Source organism: Tetranychus urticae, chromosome 3 (genome assembly GCF_039701765.1).
Source record: "Tetranychus urticae isolate SD_2017Ah chromosome 3, NJAU_TeUrti_SD_1.0, whole genome shotgun sequence".
NCBI classification, from domain to species: Eukaryota; Metazoa; Arthropoda; class Arachnida; order Trombidiformes; family Tetranychidae; genus Tetranychus; species Tetranychus urticae.
The window spans coordinates 657,802-678,522 of NC_142960.1; the positions used below are offsets into that span (position 1 = coordinate 657,802).

Sequence of the window (20,721 nt, forward strand, 5' to 3'; positions counted from 1 at the left end):
TCAAAATTATTGCCAAACTGAGCGGGTTCTATGGAAAATTACTCAGCCTGAAAGCACCAATTGAACTACAATAATGAGAAATAGGAAATCTCACCTCAGGTTTCTGATCTTTGAGAAATTTATGAAAATTGAGATTTAGGGAAAGAATGCAGAATCCGTATTCAATAACATTGAGTGAGTGGGTAACTTTTTTGTTATTCAGGTTTAGGGTTCATTGTTGGACCAGGATTTTAATTTTTGCCTTTCTTGTGCTGACGATGGTTTTTTATCAAAAACTCTGGTCTTTTGGTGTGGATGGATTGTAATTAAAACATTTCTCTGATCGAAAATTTTTAATGAGATCGCTTTTAAAGTTAAATAACTTCGGTTGCATTTTTGTTCTGTTGTAATAGATTAATTTTACATCCCGTTTTTGGATTTCTCATTTTGAAAATGGGGTTTTCGTTAATAATTAGAGTCTTCTAAGTTTTAATTGAATGAATCGTCTCAGTAAAAAAGAATTTGCTATCAATCATGATCAAGAGTTTGCTTTTTTTCTTAAAATACTCTCAACTCATCTAGTTTTACATTTAGAGCATCGTTTTGAGCTATTCAAAGGCTATTAAACCAGCTAATATCAATATTTTTGATTCCCTTGAAGATGGTACAGAGTTTATCGTTGAATCAATTGGAATCGTATTCTGATGTGAATATTTTAGCCATTGATAAAAGTCCATTTTCTTTTTTTCCAACTGAAAGTTTCAACAGAAAAATATTTCGGATGTTCCGTTCTGTTTTGGGATTGAAAGAGTTGTGTCATTGAGTAATTTTGCATCAAGAGTTATTACTTGTATTTTGAGCTGTTCCAAGTCTTTCCTTTGGAGGTAAAAATTCTTAATTGTCTCACATTCTTTCTCAATCGACTGTCTGTTGAAAGCGTTTATCTTAGAATTATCTGAAAAAATTCCAATCATTATGCCCTATTTACACCTGAAGCTTCAGAAAAAGAAATACCTTGTTATTTGCGAAAAAATCCGTTTCGTTGCGTTTACTTCATGTGACTTTTTTCATCTTTATTCTGGAGATTTGATTAGCAGCGTGAATATGTACTTTTGGAAGGTTTAATTTACTAGATTTGACATTTGAAAATATTTTTTTGTATTCTTTTGTGTTCTTTTCATTTATTTATTCATTTATCAACATGATGCAATCTGGTGAGTTTAAACTCATCTGTTTTTTGTTGAACATTTCTTCATCTTTTTTTGGATTAATTTGTTTCAAATTGAGTGCGATGCACTTTAATCATAGGACAAACTGTTACTTGACATTTGAAATTATAGTTGAAGATGAAACTCGTCAACTTGCATTATAAAGCTGTTCAACAGGGAGAATCCGAAAGAGAATAGAAAAAGTTCAAACTGAACCAGACTGAATCTGTCTCAACATATTCTCTTGCATGTTTCAGTTTCTCTTCATTTTCTTCAAATAATCTTCCTGATTGAGCATGAACATTTAACTCACCCTTTTCCATGTTTGAATCAATGAAAAGTGTTATTTATTTGAAGATTACAAATTGCTGGTAACCTGAAGTAAACATAGTATGGAAATAAAGTTAACCAGTTTTGTGTTGCATTTTTACTTCACTCTTCACCTTTTACCTGCTTATATTTATCATTCATTTTCAAATCAGTTGAATGAAAGGTAAAAAATGTAAAGATTATACTTTTTTTCATTCACTTTTAGTCAGCCTTCACCTTGCTCTTTACCTTGTTATTTATTGAGCTTTGAATGGGGAGACTTTACTTTTTGTTTCTTCTCATTTGATTTGCTTTTCTGTATTTTTGTTATCGTTTCTTTCCCTCTGTTGCCAACATTATTGCTCGAGTTTTGACGTTGAGTTTGTTGAAAAGTTAATGTGAAACAGTTTAAGTGTTTATCCTTCAATCAACCTGCAAGTTGATTTAAGAAGAATCTCTCTTTTCGCCATTCAAACTGAAAAATTGTAAATTCTTTTTTTTCTCTTTTTTCTCTAAATTCATGATTGGTATGCAAAATGAAAGGGTAAACTAACCTTTCTAATGGTCTTCACTTTATTCAAATTGCTCTTTCATACTTTTCAACAAGTTAACACAAATATTTGATCAAATATTTGCTCGAGTAAAAGATAAACTTTAAACCTTAGACTTGATACTGTTCATGTTATTGATTTTTCAATTTAAATTAATCTCATCATTATCTTGAGTTCTCAATTTTGCTTCAGATTTTTATTCATTTGGTCAGGAATTGCTTTCCAAATTAGATCAACTTATTCAGAAACTCTCAATAGAGAAGCATTGACATAAATAATGTCACTATTCAGGGTTTCAACTTTTAGGGAATCCAGTAATTTCTCGACTTATGTCAACTAATTAATCAAAGTGCAGCCTAGTTTTAAATTCATTCAACATAATCCATAAACATAACGTTAAGTTTCTGAAGCGATTGTTCTAACTACTTTGAATACGAAATTCACAAACAAAAAAACTTCCAAATAATACGTACAGGCTATTCAGCTAAAGGGTTTTGCGTGTTATTCTCGCCAGCTATCTTATCACAATGGAGATTTATAAGATTTCCATTGGACATTTTCATCTTTATCAGTTGTTTAATCTCCATTCGGATGAGATAGCTGGCGAGAATAACACGCAACACCCTTTACTTACAATACATCGTTAGTATGATGTTGAACGTCAATAACTTTGATACTAGACATGTTATTGGACTTTGCATCGAACATAGTGAATTTGGAAGACATTCATTTTTTATGCTTCAAGGACGAGGTCATTCAAGGCCATTTTCAGAAATCGTCACTGCTTATGTTTGAGATATACCCGAGGTCATAACATAATTTTTGAAGACAGGAATTCTTACTGATCAAGTTGTAACACTCTGTGATGAACGCGACTTGAGTCTTTGACATTTGATTTTCCAAAGTCACTATTTGAATTTTTGCTTTTTATACAAATTCGCATATATAAATATGAAAAAACACATTATCCAGATACATTCACCGAGAACGAACGAAGACAATTAGTCATGAATTTAATATGTTCGATTTTCAGTCCAATAACACGTCCAGTATCAAAGTTAGTAGCTGAATAGCCACGTATTTCTTTTTCTTTTACTTATAATGTTTAGTAATTTTAACCTTTCAAAGGTCCCTTCATTTTAAAACATTATCTTCCAAACACGCTATCGCTTCATCAAACCTCAAACTAAACATCTAGATGTTTCTTTCAGAAGTTCTTAGCCACGGAGCATGTGAGCTTTAGAAACTTCTGTAATGAGAAAGTTCTTTTTGATGAAAGAGATGGAGATACTCTTTTCAGCGTGTAAACTTATGAGTTGATGAACACATCAAACTAAGATAACAACTTAGCTTAGTCAGTTGGATTCCGTTCGGAACTGATGATTTACCAAAAGATGTTATTGAATATACACTTGAAGCACTTAGAGAGTAACACAAAATCATCCAAACACAGTGAGTTTGTGCTGATGAGATTCTTCGTAGAATCAAACTGGCCTCTGAGGCAATTAACTACTGATTAGCGGCAAAATTAACTCGAAAAAATCAACAGAAGACGGTCGAAATTTGTATTGATTGGTTCTAAATATTCTCAAGGTCATGTTCCTCTTATTACGAATTCTGTTTCATTCCAATCGAGTGGCTTAAAGAAGCTTAGTTTAGTTTCACCCAAAGTGCAAAAAGTTTCAATCGTTTGACTTTCTCGAGCGTCTCCAAGGGCTGTAGATGCAAGAGAAAACTCAAGCGTATAAATTTATCGCTCTTATTTAAATTGAAGAATCGATTGAACTTGTGTGAAAATAACGATAAACCATTCGCATAAACAGATCAGAAAGACTGACTTAAACGGTCGACTTCGATATAATAAATAGGCTTTTGAATTGACTCAGTTTTAACTGAAGTTTTGCCTCAAACCCGAAGAAAATCCTAGTTATCTTGAACTCATTCACAACATCTAAACTGATCTGAACTTCATAAATTGTCTAGATGAGAACGCAATCCTTCAACCTTAAGTTGCGAATCCTGTTAAACTCTGCCCATTGTATTGCGTCTCAATTTACAACCTAAATGTTATTCTCATTTGGATCAGACTGTCTTGAACTTTATCAGTTTCACTTGAGTAATTTATATTAATTTCTAGACTGAACACAATTCGTTTAATTATAGATGAAATGTTGAATAGTTTGCTATCAATTATCTTTCATGATTAATAACAGTCAACTTTTACGGAATCTCAATGTTGACTTTAACAAATGTTCATATTTCTTTTACCTTTAATCAAATTAAATTTTATTCAGTTAATCTTAAAGTTGATGTGATTAATCGTGAATCATCATCATTACTTTACGTCAAAGTGTTTTACCAGTCAATCGGGCTTGAAACATTGTTTCAAAGGTGATTATTTTCTCAACTTGATTTCGGCTTCCTTTTAATTTAGATGATTAATAATCGCACAAACAATCAATGGTTAACTTTTTTGCTTCTCAACGTAAAGTTTCATTAACAATTTCGAGTTGATTTCTCATCTTCTTAATCGCTCATGTTTCATCCTTGAAACACTGTTACCAATTAACATTTTGTTCATCTTTTATCTTCCATCTTCCCTCAACTCTCAACTTATTTTTTTCTCGATTTCTCATCCTTCTCAGTTCCTCATTTAGCCATAAAGTCAATTAACTAGTTGATGATTTTCAAATTCAACTTTCGATGAAACTCGATTCAGAAGTTTTCCTTTTTTTCCTTGTTCTTCTTGTTCATCCAAAGCAACAAATTATAATTTGTTGCACTGATTTTTTCTTGCTATCAGTCTCATTAGCATCACATGCAAGCCAATTAATACATTAGGTTTGTCATCAAAACCAAGACTCTTTTCATTAGAAGGGTTAATACGTTTACTGAGGTAATTTATCTTTGACAGTAAAGTAGGAAGAGAAAATAATTTACCGAGTAAATAATATTGAAATGAGTTTAACATCGTCTTGAAACTCATGTGAATAGCAAAGAGGAAAAGGTGAAACAAAATGATAATATTGACATTTCTCTGGTTGACAAGTTAATCGAAAAATGGATTAAAATATGAATTAATTTTTGATTTGCTTACTCTTTGCACTCTTTTCCAGGTCATAAAAGGTTTTGTAAGTTTAAGGATTGTGTTTGTGCCGATTGTCTAATAACGGAGGAAAGGCAGAAGGTTATGGCCAAACAAGTTGCTCGAAGAAGACAACAAGAAGATGATATGAAACATGGACGACTATCAACAGTTCCAACTGCTCCGATAAAGCGGCCTTTCTTTAAAGGTAAGTTCCAATTCAGTTCACAACATTCAATAATTAATCAAATCAATTTTATGTTTACAAACAAATAGCAACTTTTAGCAACTTTCAGTAATGAATCTCGAATCACCATCTTAACACTTGAAACTCGAGAATCTGAACTTCAAACAATTTTTACAGAAACCAAGATTTACAAACTTTCATTCTGTTCTTGAGTTTATTAGAAGAATTTTTAAATTTTAGAAACTTCAGAAGTGATTTCTGTTGAACTCACAGCCGAGCCAAATACACATTTGGCTAATTGCGTGTTACCTGAATAAACTTAGATTTCCAAATAAACAAAAATTAATTGTTGTTAGATTTTGTTACAATTTAATTGGTAAATTATGTTTGAGTTGTTCGAGTGTTTATCCGAGTGTCTTGACTTATTGCTCAAAATATTAAACTGCTCATGGAGGCAGAAATTGTTACTAAGGTTATTTCATGAGGAAAAATTGGTTCATCTGAGAAGCTATTTTGGCAAAAAATGTAAAAAAAAGTAAAGCAATTAAAGTTGCCAATCAATTAGGCAAACTCATGTCCAACCGTAAGTAAAAGGTTAACATGAAGAGTAGATTCAACTTCATCTTGGCTCGATAGTTAATCTATAATTCTTGTAAATTTGAGATGAATTGAGTGAATGGAGAAAAAATTGCCACCAATTTTATTCTGTCATCACCTTTGGTCTTTCCTTTGAAAGTATCAGTTACGAATAACTTGCGAATTTTGACTTTTCCAAAATTTATATAAATATCTATTCGAATGTTGAAAGCATCAAATATGATGAGCTCATTTTAAAAGGTTGATTGTTTCCAAATATTTTCTCGTCTATTAATCTTCATTCATTTACTCAAGAGGATCCAAGTTTGTTATCATTTCCATCTGATTCGTTGACATAACTTATTACCTATCGAGAAATAAATATATAAATATAAATACTAATAAACAGTCAATCAAAGTGAGAAAACCTCAAATTGACTTGAAAATGGAATCCAGAGTTGAATGTAAATTTGGAAATGAATTTTTCCAGCAAATCTGTTTCAAATTTTACTTTCGAGATTAAAGTTGAACGATAAATCATTTATCAAGAACCAATGAACACTTTACTGTGAATGCAAAGCATTTATATTGAATTAAATGAAACGCATCACAATGAGAAAAGTAGAAAATTTCAATTTCATTCTTTCCATTTGAGAAAAGAGTTTTACTTTTTTTTTCGTAATTTGAACCTTTTCACCAATTTTCACCTAAAATTGAAACAAAATCTGTAATAAATATGAAAAGAATCTGTCAAATTAAAAGAAAACGAAAGATTTTTTTTGCTCGAAAATAAGTTCACCAAAGAAAGATTAATCGTTGTGTGATACAGAATTGAACTCATCTCAGGAATCACAAACTTTGCCAAATAAAATTTCTATCTTTTCCATCTCATCTGATCGAATGAGAATCACTAAGAATAACAATATTGCAGAGTTAACCCTTTGCTTTTTTCCCTTCAAATATATTCTCAAATAATTCGTCTTGTTTGTCATCGGGCACGATTAACTGAATGTTTTTTTATTATCAAAGGATAACAGTTTATTCTCACTTTACCAGACTTATGATTGTTCATCTTCTTTCTCATCACTCTTCTGGTACCTTAACTCGTACAAATGCTATACATTATATCATCCATCTTCAGCTTGACGAGGTGATGTTGTGCCAAGAAAAATTTAATTCATTTTCATTCTTTTCTTTCTTTTTCTTCACTTTACCTCCATTCAAACACTTTTTTTGGTTACTTCAACTTTAATAGTTTGGTTTTGTAAATTCATTCAATCCACTTTGTCATTTTGCTCTCAAATTCATCGCCATTTTCATCTTTACCAGCCTTTTGCTCATCATTTTTCCTCTCTTTTAATTGATTATTTGAGAAATTTTTTTGACAAAAACTGGCTTCTTTCACATTTATATTAACGATTCTCAAGAGAAAAATTGAGGGCAACATTTTTCTCTTCAAAAATAAATTCAGACTCAACTTGGAATCATTTTTTCCCCTCCTTTCTCATGACGATAATAGTAGCCATAAGAGCAAAAATCCATTGAAAAGTATCATCAGTCAACTAATGATGAAATTTGATTTCATTTTAAAACATTTTCTCGACTAAAAGTATCTCAAGCTTCACACAAATGCTTTCACACTTAATTTTCACGGTTAAGATACATTTCAACACTGATGTTCAATAAGAAAATATCAAAAAGTCTAAAGAGTTTCCTCAACATGAACATGTTGGTCAAGAATTTGATACAATTTAAAAAGAAATATCTTTTCATGGTTCGATGAACCAACACAGCAACTTGTAAAGCTAGCATCTCAAGTAATCTGAATGGAAACACCAAAAGCAAATTTCGAATCAATTTCTATGAAAAAGAAATTTGAATTTTCTAAATTATAAACATATTCTTTCAACTGTTTAGGATTAACCAAGCATTGACATGGACTAATCTTTCGAACCAGAATTTCCATTCAACTGATAATTGAAACATTTGAAACTCTGTAACAATCAACTCTTAATGTAACTGAAAACTTAACCTGATGATAAATTTCATTTAACTTCAGTTATTAATATCACTAGTTAATCTCAAAGGACTATGAATTTCATTTTCATTTGTTTTCACAGAAAAGACAAAAAATTTTGCCAAAAAGTAACTCTAATTGGTTCAAGAGTTTTTTTTCTGTAACATTTAAACTTGTTCAATTATTGTTCAACTTTCAACATTTTGTTCAATATTTCAATTTCTATTGATAACTCAGTTTACTGTTAATTAGTTTTATTAAATAAAACACTTTCTGTTAACAAATGATAAAAAAATTATGCAAAATTCATCAACTTAGTTTATCCTTTTCTCACCAAAAAATATTAATATTTCATGTTGCCACTTTCAAGTGTTAATATTATCAATGAAAACTGTTAATTTGCTTTAGGCTTTTCACTGTCAACCTTTTTCCATTCCTTATTTTCCCTGACAAAACAGTCTTTTTTGTTCATTGAAGAAACTCTTTTTTCTTGTTACTCTTCAGGAAGAAGAACAAAAATTGCGGAAAAGTCTCATTGTGTTTAAACCCTTTTTTATTGATTGAATTATTGGAATGAAAAAATATACATTTTATTTCATTTTCTCAGTCAAATAATCGATACAAGCAAACAGCTATTCTTGTCTGCAAATTTTCATTTCTATTATTATTTATGTCGACTTATTCCAGTCTCAGATTCAAGTTTATTTTGTAGTCATTTTTTCAGGGGGAAAACGAAGTTACATGAGAATAATGTTTCTCTTTATCATTCTTTCAATTCTTAAAATGAATTTACTCTCATTTTACATCTCAATGAAGATTATTTTCACCCAACTTTGTGTATTCCTTTGTTATCTTCATTTCTCCGAGTCTCTCATGCAACCCATTTTTCAGTCTCGTAACTTTAAGATAAACTGTTTTCCAAAGAAAACTTATGTTGTGAGGTTAAACGAGTTTTAAATTAGACTCATTCAATTCGATTCAATTTTAAACTTACAAATTGTAACCATTGAAAAGGGTTAACTTTCCTCTCATTTGGAACAATGTTTTTCATTTTATAACATTCAACCTTCGAAGTTCTAATTAAAAGAACAATTTCTTGCAAAATGTCTCAAGTGCCAGACAATTGCCATCAACTTATCGAGCTTTAGATTTTAAAACTTTTCAATTTCGTACTTTATTCATTCTTTCATCGATTTCATGTGAGTTGATGCAAATAATCCAATGAGCTTTTCAGAGCTTTTCATTATCGAAACTCGAGAGTTTCGTGAGTTTGGAACTTTATCAAGTTGAATTTTTTTCTCTTTTTGTAACTTCGACTTCTTTCGTCTTTTCACTTTTCTCGAAGAGGAATGTTTATTACTAGTGTTCAAAGTAACAAGTTTTATGTAAAAACTTGTGATTACAACGATAATTGAGAATAGCCTGATGACATTCATTAAGCTTGAATTTGAATAAATCATGATTCGAGTTGAACTTTGCTTTAAGCGACTTTTTCACTTGAATTTAATACTTGAATCTAGATTAATGTTTACCAAATGAGTGACACTTTTGATTGGTACAAAGGTAACGGCTTATTTACTTGACTAATCATGTTTTATGGACAACAAGACAATTGGATGAAGAAAAGTGCCCAATCACTGGAATAAACTCGAGTGCCAGTCTATCAGTTCAGAACATTAGTTGATACAATGTTCTGATGCAATAAATAATGACATTAATCTACATGATTACCTGTTTTGTATGGTTATCCTGTTCCAATCCCAAGTGTCTAACTATCATTTACTTTAATTTGCTTCACCAGTAAACAACAAACCAACATGTTTACATTATTGAACATTCAAACCTTGCTCATTACCCTCAACCCTTTTCCATGAAAACAAGTCGAAAAGAACAGGTAAAAAGCAAAGTTATCCCACCAATCAGTCTAATGGTTAATTGAAGTGAAATTGTTTCAATAACAATATTGATAATTCAGAGCCATTGAGCATTTCATTGAAAAGCATCAGCTATCGATGACCATCGAATAACGAAAAAGCAAGATTCGATCATTTCGTTAATAAAGATAAATGGATAATTCTGTTGATTTTTATTCTTTCATTACTTCAAGTGCATACATTTACAGGGAAAACTCATTGAGCATTTAACTTAATTTACATGAAACAAGACAAAAGCATGTTGAACCACAAAAGGAGAATCACCAATTGAATGACAAAATCGAAAAATATTGTTTTCTTTTTTCTTTCTCATTTCAATCATTTCCATTATCAGACCATCCATTATGACCAGACAATCTAAAAACGTTAACAAAACTTGAATTGACCCAACCCAAGAAAAAAAGTACATAATGACTCTTGAAAGAGTCTTGAGAACTTCTCATTGGAATTCAACGAGTTTTTCCTTTTCATGACAAAGGTTCAGAACGAGTTGATGTCGAACCATTTAAGAAGCAGTAAAACAAAGTCAAGTGAAAAAAAAACCTTGAAAGTGTAACAGAAAAAAGAAGAAACTTGAAAATGAATGACCCAAACAATAAATGTTTAGACTTTCCCTCCTTCCCTGTCTCAGCATTCCCTGACTTCCCATGGGAATGATAAATTGAATTTGTAAAAAAGTTACTTTATGAATGTTGCAGTGTTTTTTGTTCCATTCCATCCCTGACTATTTCCATTGCTCTTCATTGTTATCCCTTTTTTTCTGGTGAAAATTTTCTCTTTTATCCTTTTTCATGATGTCCTGACTCACAGACTTTTATAATAGTTTGAAGGATAGAGTTTGCTTCGCTCTAAATTGATCATCTTACCATCTCAATTAACGTTTGATAAATGCTTTTTAAATGTATTTTGCCTTTTATTTTCTGTTATTTTTTCTCTCTCTCTTCCAAATCATTTTATTCATTTCTGATTCCAGAATAATACTTTCATTCAATATGATAAACAAAGAGAGAGAAAAATGTGATCTTTTATTTAACTCTTTTATGGCTTTTCTCTTTTAAAATCATTTTCCACTTTCCATTCATTCTCTCAGGTATATTATGAATTTTACAACAAACAGATGATATTTTGATATCATTAACAAGACTTACGATAATCCATCAAATTCAAACTCAATCGCAACTTTTATTTATTATTTTTATCATTACTTTTCCTTTCAAGCTCATAATTTCATTTTGTACATTGAATTACAATTTGATAACTTTTCACCTTTTCTTTTCCATTCAATTGGTAAACATTTGAAATTAAATTTTGCAGCAATTTTGTTTTTCCTTTCAAGTTTCAACAGAATTTTTGTCCAATGAATTTGCGATAATTGTTAAATCATTTTTGGTGAATCGAGTTAACAATAAAAATCAGGTAAAATCTGTTGATACTTACAAGATAATCTGGTTTCTTTTATTGCTATCAAGATTATAACAAAATCATTTTTTGTGTTCTTCAAAAGCCTTTTCTCATTTCATTTGTAATCTGCTTAAACTGTTTCAAATTGGTAATCAAATCTGTTGAATTTAATATTTCAAGAGAAATGATATTTCAATGAAAATATTAATGCATAAGTGAGTTTAATGAAACGGATAATTCTGAAGAGAATCAAACGGTTAAAGTTGAAAACTTCAACTCCAAATGAGAAACTTCATGATGGAAAAGATTAATTTTATTTTCTAAAAAGTACTCAATGGTTCGAGTTTTACTTTTTCAATCAAATTGATTAAACTGTGATATCAATGCCCAATAAAGCGACAAACAGTTTCTTTAATGTCCCATAAGAAGTCAGTTTTTCATTTCCGAAGAGAAATCTTTTTTCGTGAATTCCTCAAAAATTTCAGTTTCAATAGCCTCAGACAGATGTGCTTATTAACGCCCAAAAGTGACATCCAATCCTGCTAATCATAACAAGATCACTTCTTGATTACAATTTAAATACTTTTCTAAAGATAAGTTCTTTCAGATTGTATTATTGATAGCACTTAATTTGTGAAAAACAACGAATTGAAGTATCGTGGAACAATCTGATTTACTCGACTCAACTTCATGAATTTTACATATTTTGTGTTAACTTAGTATTTAAATCATAAAATTCATTCAAGTGTAATCGGATTAACTGAACAATCCAACAATTCATTAAATAAAGTACAACAATTTGCTCAGTGAGTTACTTGAAAAAGATGAAAACAGGGAAACCCAGTTACGTGCATTAAATTATCGCATCATTAACATAGACATTTAAGTTTCCCTTGGAAACACTATACTTAGAAATTTGATAATTAACTAAAATAACAATTATTTCAATTCGACATTTCAATAATGAACATTTGAAATGAAAATTAGTTTCATCTTCACATTGTTTCTTTTCTCCATGAAAAATACAATGTTACTGGTCTGTTGAAAGTTAATATTCAATAATGATACTTGAATTGTGTTATTACATTTATGAATAAACTTTTTCCACTGATCATTATCATATTCATAAAATTGACTCTAAATGCTTCAATATGATAATAACAGAAGAAGAAGAAGAAAATGTTGTCGAAAAAAAAGTTATCATTGCTATTTACTTTATTCATTTTTCTGGTTACTTAAGTTTACTGCCTTTTCCTCGCAGATTAAGGTTAACTTATGTTATACAAAAGGATGCACATTGAATGATACCTTTTACCTTTGACTAGTCAACTGCCAACGATAAAAATCATGTCAACAATGAATACAGAATAACTTCAACTTGAGCTTGATAAAGTTTACTTTTTATTCCAACTTGATGTTCACTTGTTTAAGAAAAAAAAAGTTTATTATTTTCCTTCATCATCATCTTTATATCCTACTTGAGGCTTGCTCTGCCTTTCAACACTAATGTACCAATTTATTCAATTATCTTGCTGACTTGACTCAACATTTTCATTCAAAGCCTTTACTTATTCAATTCCCATTCTTGGCACATTATTTTCTTTCCACCTTTTTCATTCCAAGATGATTCATTAATTATTCTTTTTGATACTTTTTTTCATCCAACTTCGTCAATTTTGTTTTTTTTTCAACAAATGCTTCATCTCACCTTGATGTGTAAAATGGTTGACTTGTGTGCAGCCAAGATGCACAATTATATTCATTATAAACCTTTGCAATTATTTCATTAATTTTTCCTACTCTTGGCTCAATTCAATCAATCATGTACTTTTTTGGTTCACTTGTTTAAATTTCAAGGCTTCATGTGAAAACAAAAGGAAAGATTCAAGAGAAGAAATGTTCAAGAAAATGTAATTTAATACAAAAGCTTCGACGAAAAGAGATTGAGACGGTTTGATGGACGAAACAAAAAGAAATGCAAAAAGTAGAGTCGCCAAAACTCGGGTCAAAGTTGATCGAAAAGGTTTATGAACTCAACATTAGGAAAGTTTATAGACTCAGTGATCCGAAAAGGTTGGGATAAGAATATAGAAGTTGATGAAATGTGTTTCTTGAGTTTCATTTAGAATCGAATGATTGAAAGGTTCTGATCGAAAAGAGTTACAGTAATCGAAATCAATACTTTACAGAAATAAAAATCTATGAAAGCTGATTATTTGAATCGAACTTAAATTGATTTTAAAATAAATTCTTTATTTTCAAAATTCTGTTCGAACATTCTGCGAATTCGGTTCATCGAAACAGTAGCTTTTCTGATTTTACGACTGCAGACTGAGCATTTTGAAAAGTCGTCTAAACACTGGAACTTTTCTAAACTGATTGAAAATTTCTTTTCGTTTTGATTCGAAATCGCATTTTATGAAGTAACTTTTGCTTTTTAAATTTGGAGTTATTTTATGATCGCTTTTCTGGTGTTTCATCTTTAGTCTCATTAGTCGAGGAACTTGGAATGTCGTCTGAGCAGCCATTTTGTAGTTTCAGAAACTCTTAGCTTTAACTCTTTCTGCTCCTAATCTCTATTACAAGTGGATCAATGTGATTTAAAAATCAATAAACTATATAACTGTTAATATTTATTTTTAACTTTTCTGTTCCTTTCCTTTCCTACCTTTTCTCGGGTAAACATTTTTATTGGTTGATGCTTTTAACTAAGGTTAACGTTGGTTTTGGGTAACCCTTGGCTTAAGTAAACTTTAAGGTGAAAAGGAAAAAACAGAAAAAACGAAAAAATTTAAGATTATTTTTTGCCCAAATATACCAAGATATATTATGTTACACCAAAAGGACAATGTCCATTTTCCCACAGAAAAAAGACTTTCTCTTAAAATGATATAAATACCTTGACTGGTTAATGCTTTTTTGTAAAGTAGCTCATTACATGGTCTTATAGCGTTTAAGTCTTTACTGATATTTGGTTGGTAAAGTTGCAAAAATGAAGCTCTGCATTTATACAACTTGGACAGCTATTAACTTTTATTATTACCTTAACAATCTTACAACTTTGTATGACATTGAGACGAAAAAGTTTCATTCGATTCCCGCAGGCATTGATTATTATCTTTTTGTGCAGCATTAAGTGCGACATTTGTAACCTTTTCAATATAACAATATTAGCTACTGTAATAGTCCTCAATATTATCGTCAACTTCAACTACGAATGTTTAGATTCTGGATAAAGTCGGTCAATAACAGAGACAAGTTTCGATACTTAAACTGAAAAAAACTTATTCACTTGAGTCTGGAAATTCCTTGCAAAGAGACTCAAACGATCTGATAATTCGAACAGTTGCAATTATTCTGAGAAAATTCGACCTTCTTATTGAATTTCACAAAATTCTGCTTCTCCAGAATTTGCTTTATCTATTCCATGCAATGATTCGAATTTTGATTGCAAGAAAATTTTAATTCTCTCGCTTTTTTAAATCGATAATTTCGTTTGGGTTTTACTTCCGTTTATGATCGTTGGAGCGAAAATTTTAAGAACTTTGATGAATGAAATTGAAGCACTTTTGTCCTGCTTGAGATGAATAGCGTAGGCCCAGAGACCAGTTGGAGATGTTTTTCAAGTGAACATTTGAATAGAGTTTTGATGGAAATTAAATGCACCTGAAATGCTTCCTCGTATGATATAACTTTTATAATGAGCTTCTATTGAAAGCAGTTTAATGTTATCTGTTTTTACCTGTTTATCCCAGTCGCATCATGAATTTATCTGGAAAAACAAGTTTAAGTTTAACTTGCCAGTCAACACTTGAGCGTGACATAAGCAGGGAATGAAAACAAAATCAAATGAAGTAACATTGATTAGAAGCAGTTGAAGTCGATGAACACGAGGTGAGTAGGAGTATGACTTAATATCTTTCAACTAATTTTGCTCATTAATCGTTACATGAAGATGAAAGGGAAGTATTTATGTCACCCTGATAATGATGATAAGATGTGTTTACATGATTTTAAATGGCTCACCAAGTCTCCAGATTTTACCCCTGTAATACTGTTCCATGTTGTAATAATTTTCATGTTCATGAATATTGAATCATGAGTAGCATTATTAAACTTTGATGGACAGTATTTGAAAGTGATCAGAAAATGAAAATTTGAAAGAAAAGAAAGAAAAGGGAAAAAATTCATTTTCATTGTTTTTTCACCAACAGCTTCAGACTCATAAATAATCTCATGTTATTATTAGTCTGCAACGAATATTGTTTCAAGTGGAACGAACCAGTTTAACCGTGCCTCGAATTCAGATGATGCCGATAATAAAACAAATGATTATCACATCATTTTCCTATTGTTAATGTTTTCTTCCATCAACCATCAATATTTCAAGTCTAATCAATGTTCAACTAAAGCAACATTTGAAGCAACTTTGTACTTCTCCAGGTAAACGACTATCTATTGCAATATAACTTGATGATACAAAAGTATCGTTAATTTGTGAAAAGTGAGTAAAGAAAAGAAAAGAAATATTTAAATAAATGAATAATTTTCCCTGGTTGATAATCAAAAAGTGTTTATGCCATTAAAAAGGTTGCAATTGAAGTTTATTGGCTTTTATTCACTTTAAATATGTCGGCAACTATATATTTAATTACTCGTGTAATTTAATAACAAGATAATCAATATTGGTTAAACAAGTAAAACTGAATTATTTAAATTTGCTAATCAAATTTCGCAAAAGAACGTATAAGTTATTCATTTCGCTACTTCAGACATTCAGAGTTTCGCAAGATAAATAACTTTAAATTCAATTATCATTTTCATAATTTCATCTTTTCTTTCAAACCTTTGCGTCTGCTAAACGATCAAACCGTTTCATTGCAAACCAAACATTCAAGTTACCTAAGACAGATTTAACTTCAAAGTTCCATGAACTTTTTATTCCGCATTTTGTCTTGCAAAGCATCAAAAAGCATCCAAAAACACTTCCCAGTATTGACTCGAGTTTTTTAAAATTTCGAAAAAATTGATTTCCAAATTTTGAAATGAGCTTCTCCCTTAATACTGATCTTAAATTGATACACTAAGTGGAAATGACTTGATTCGGTTGTTGGTGAAATTGATTTGAAGAGAAATCACAAAATCACAAAAATTTCGACGCACTACATGAACGATCGATGTCTGGAAAAAGATTGAGAAAATTGGAGTTATGATGTTGCATTGGAATCGTAAAAAGTGAAAATTAACTCTGTTGCTAGGGGAACCAATTTTGCTGTTGAATCATTAAATCAGACGAAAATATAATTATTACAATTTGATTCATTTGATGAAACAAAATAAACATTTTGCCATTTGCACTCGAACCTTGTTTCTCATTGTTATTATCATAATAACTTATTGATTGAGCAGATAAGTTGAACTTATACTAATAATTGATTGGCTTCATAATGGTTTCATTCAATAATAACGAGAATAAGTATATTGTTATCACTTTTTATGACAACAGTTGATTCTGTAAATGAATAGCAAAACTGATGTGATACTTTATTGAAATTTAAACAATATTAATCATTAGTCGAGTTATTTGTAACATTTGAATCTATACCTTGAAAGGAATATTTAAATTACAGATTAATTTGATTGTCATGGAACAAGTGGAATAGCGAACAAAAGTTGAAACTTGTTTACTCATGTTCAGGGAAGAAATAATTATAAAGTGCAAAAAAGGGTTGAAATTGACTTATTTCTCATTCTCATTGTTTCTCACAATTACAATATCAAAACTGTTATCAACTGGGAATCGAGTTTATGTTTACAAATTGTTTAAAAATTTTATTCAATTTTTCTCTGTTGATCTTATAATCTTTCATGTAACTCTTGAGGCTGAAACTTTTATAACAAGTAAAGTAAAGGTAAAGAGTGAAAATGAATAAGAAGAGAGCAGAAAAAAATGGAGAAACAAAGTTTACTCTCAACTGGGAGTGAAAAGGTTAAAATTAATATTCGGCAAGAGTTGAAACTCCCTTTGGATTCATTGATTAACACCAAGAAAATTGTTGAATCCAGTTTTGAACAATTAACCAAACGGAATAATAAAAGTGTTAACTTTATCTGCATTCATTTAATCAATTAATATCATTGTATAATCATGATGATGATCATTATCAAGATTATCATTATTGGAGTAACAATTGGACTCAATTAGCATTATTGATCAGAGCAAACATTTATATCATCAAATGATTTGTTTACTCAGTTACAATTTTAGTTTATCATTTCAATTGCCAAGAGATTTTGTTATCATTTGAAAACTTCTCATGTTGATGTTTATAATCTGCTCAAAATTTCTCCTATTCTTTGAATATTCATTGTCTTTTTACCTTTTTTTTGCTGCCTTCTTCTCATTTCTGTTAACATTGGCAGGTCACCAGGGAATCGACTGTAAACTTTTATCATCAACTGAGCTTTTTCACTCTTTTTCACAATTCTCAACCTTAATTAACAATGAATCCACCAAACTAGCAAAATTTATCATAAAGTTAATTAAGAAAAAAAACAAGCCGAAATTGACTTACCTTTAACCATTTCATTTCTCAGTCTCATTTGCCAGTTTTGCCAGTTGAATGGTTTATCTTTGAATATCTTACCTTTCATTTGATTTAATAACGTCTATTGTACGATATTAAAAAGTAATCTGTTTGCAGCTTTTAATTATACATAATTAAATGGGTTGAGTTGATGGAAAGTGTAAAGTGGTGAGAGATCGCAAAATATCGAGATATTGATTTGGATCCATTATAGCAATTGAGTTGAGATTTGAAATTATTTCGATGGAAACATTCGAATAATGGGAATTAATTAATTCAAATTGAAACATTTTTGCCAGCTTATTCAAGCATTTCGTGTTAAAAATAGACTGAAATACAACTTTCAATGAGCAAAGTCTGGAAAAATATCGATAACTTTAGTAACTAATGCATATAATTGGCAACATTTTTTTCGTTTAAAGTCTCGAACTAATTTGAACGATTTTTTATTCTAAGCGTTTTCTAGTTTTGCGTCTTGTGCAATGAAATCCAATAGCAAAATATAATCTGCATTTAAGGTCAGATTCTTGAGGTTATTCATAAAGAATGTTGCAACAAGTTTTGATCAGTGAAGATATAATTTATTCTGCATTTTTATTGAAGATAAAAAGATTTGAAAGCTTCAAATGGCAAATATTGAGCAACGAGATTTTACAAAATCTTTGTCGAAAGGCTTTTCAAAAGTTTATCGAACAGAAACAATGATATTCTCAGTAAAATTAGAGATTTTTGTTTCTCGAGTCTGCTTGAAGTTCGCTGTCTACTTTTGTATATTGACTGCTCATGTTATGAAGTTATCACTCAGACAGATATTTCGAGAACTCAACAGAAGTTTTGTCGATTTAAGTTTTTATTAGAAATGGTTTCTATCATTGCACATGAAAAGTCTCTTTTGTTTGTCATTTCTCAAATTGTCTTTCATTTTTGTTCCAAAAAATTGGATTTTGCAATTTTAATTATCATGAATTTTTAGTCGATAATGTTTCTGCATTTTTCATCATCATAATGGATCATGAAAGTAACCAAAGTGTTACTTATGATGAATGATAATTGGATTCAATAAATGTTGTTACACTTGCAGTATTTAAACATCAACATTGCTCAACTAAATACTTTGCCCTGAATTTGAAGCTCATTTCACTCAGATGGATTCATGTAATTGTTTGAACATTTCACTAATCAATTTTCACCTTATCATTGCAAACCTCTGGGAGTTTTTTTCAAATTTTTTGCGGTGGAATTTGACTTCTTTTCCAATTGTTTAACCTTTAGGGCTGAAATTTTTGCACCTTTCAGTCTCTTCGCTCGATGTGTTTTGTGAAATAAAAAAGATTTGCCTTTGAATCTAATGATGATTTGTTTGCCTTTGGGTTATGATTAAATCAAAGTAACAGTAAACATTGTTTATCTTTTCCTATTGAGCTTTACTTTTAACTCAAAGTGATGCAATTTAATTCCTTCTCATGAGGTATTACATGAGTCTCAATGAATTGATTAATTTCGGCCGCTTTTAAATGATTGTCTGACTTGGAACCATTCTGAAGTCGAGATTAATCAAAGTTAACCTTGATTAATCTCGACTTCTATGAGTAACAATGAACGGTGTAACGTTAAGTTATTCAATGGTTTGTCTCAATGATTTCGATTGTCTTCGGGTGAAAATGATTCTAAATGATAAACTTTTTCCATTTTGATTTTGATTCTTCTCATTATCATTGATATCATCTTTGATTATGACCATGATTCACCTACTAAATCTCAAGAGTATCATATTAATTCACTTGGTGAAGAAGGAAAATGAAGCAATGAGAAGATTGAAAGTAGCTGATGGAAGATAATGTTGAATCGAATAATGCTGATCAACTTGTCTCATGTAATATAAACATTATCATATTATTATACAGCAGACAGTAAAACTCAATCATCTTAGTGAATCTTTAATCAGATTCATGATAAAGAATGGAAAATGTTTGACTTTCTATTTCATTTTTGTTCACCTTCTTCAGTCGAGTCCAAGTTTACACATTTTCATGTTTAAACAAGTGTTTATATTCAATTGGTGATCAGTAAACTTTGTAATACTTGTGATGAAAGGGTTCGACTTGTTCATGTCGTACATTTGAGTAGTTACAAGGCAATTCAAGTTGAAGTTTAATCTTTATCAATCGGTGTGACAACACATTTATCAAAACATGATTGTTCCAGGGTTCAAGTTATGAGTAGACAGGCAAGTAACAACGAGCAAAATGGGTTTACCAAACATGTCAAAAGGTGTGAAAAGATTTATCATGTTTAGATTAATTGATAAAAAAAGGTAAGAAGCAAGAAAATATTGCAAACTTATTCAATCATTAGAGTGTTTAGTTGAGATATTTATCACTCTCAACATTTTATCTCAAGAAAAGTTCAACTTGTGAAACAGTTTGTTCAGAGATATTCATGTTTACCAAAATGGAAGGGAAAAAAGGCAAAATTGTAGTTTCTTTTTTCTCGAGACTGGACTTTTTAATTGGTCTTCTTATTAACCAGCAAAATGTTTACAATATTTCATTGAAATTGAAGCTTCTGTTTAATGAAAAGATTATCTGATAATATTGCATTCTAAACTTTCCATGAAATCAGAAAAGTTGGCAAAAAATTAATATTGTCCAGCCAAGAATGGATCAAGACTTTTCATTAATTAGCATTCCGAGCCATATTCTAATCAATAAAGTTATTTCGAGACACAACAAAAGATGTCAAGACAAAGTTGAGAGATTCATTTCAGACCCGAAATTCGAGGGAAAGTCGATTTCGTCAAGTTTTTCGCTAGAGATAACTTGAGTGATTTGATTCCTTTCTTGCAGCAAGTTTCTTAAATTTTCGCACCTTTTCGTGTCTTCGCTTG

General features: G+C 30.3%; 1 protein-coding gene across 2 annotated transcripts in view; it reads left to right on the plus strand.

The window, feature by feature from the left end:
- LOC107369186 (uncharacterized) overlaps positions 1 to 20,721 on the plus strand; it is a 58,886-nt gene that overhangs the window by 4,293 nt on the left and 33,872 nt on the right. For both annotated transcript variants that reach the window (XR_016200322.1, XM_015937113.3), the window contains exon 2: positions 5,164 to 5,340. Coding sequence is in view for 1 of the 2 variants with exons in the window: in XM_015937113.3 (XP_015792599.1) it covers positions 5,164 to 5,340 (177 nt within the window). In the remaining variant the exon portion in view is untranslated. The remainder of the gene's footprint in view (positions 1 to 5,163; positions 5,341 to 20,721) is intronic.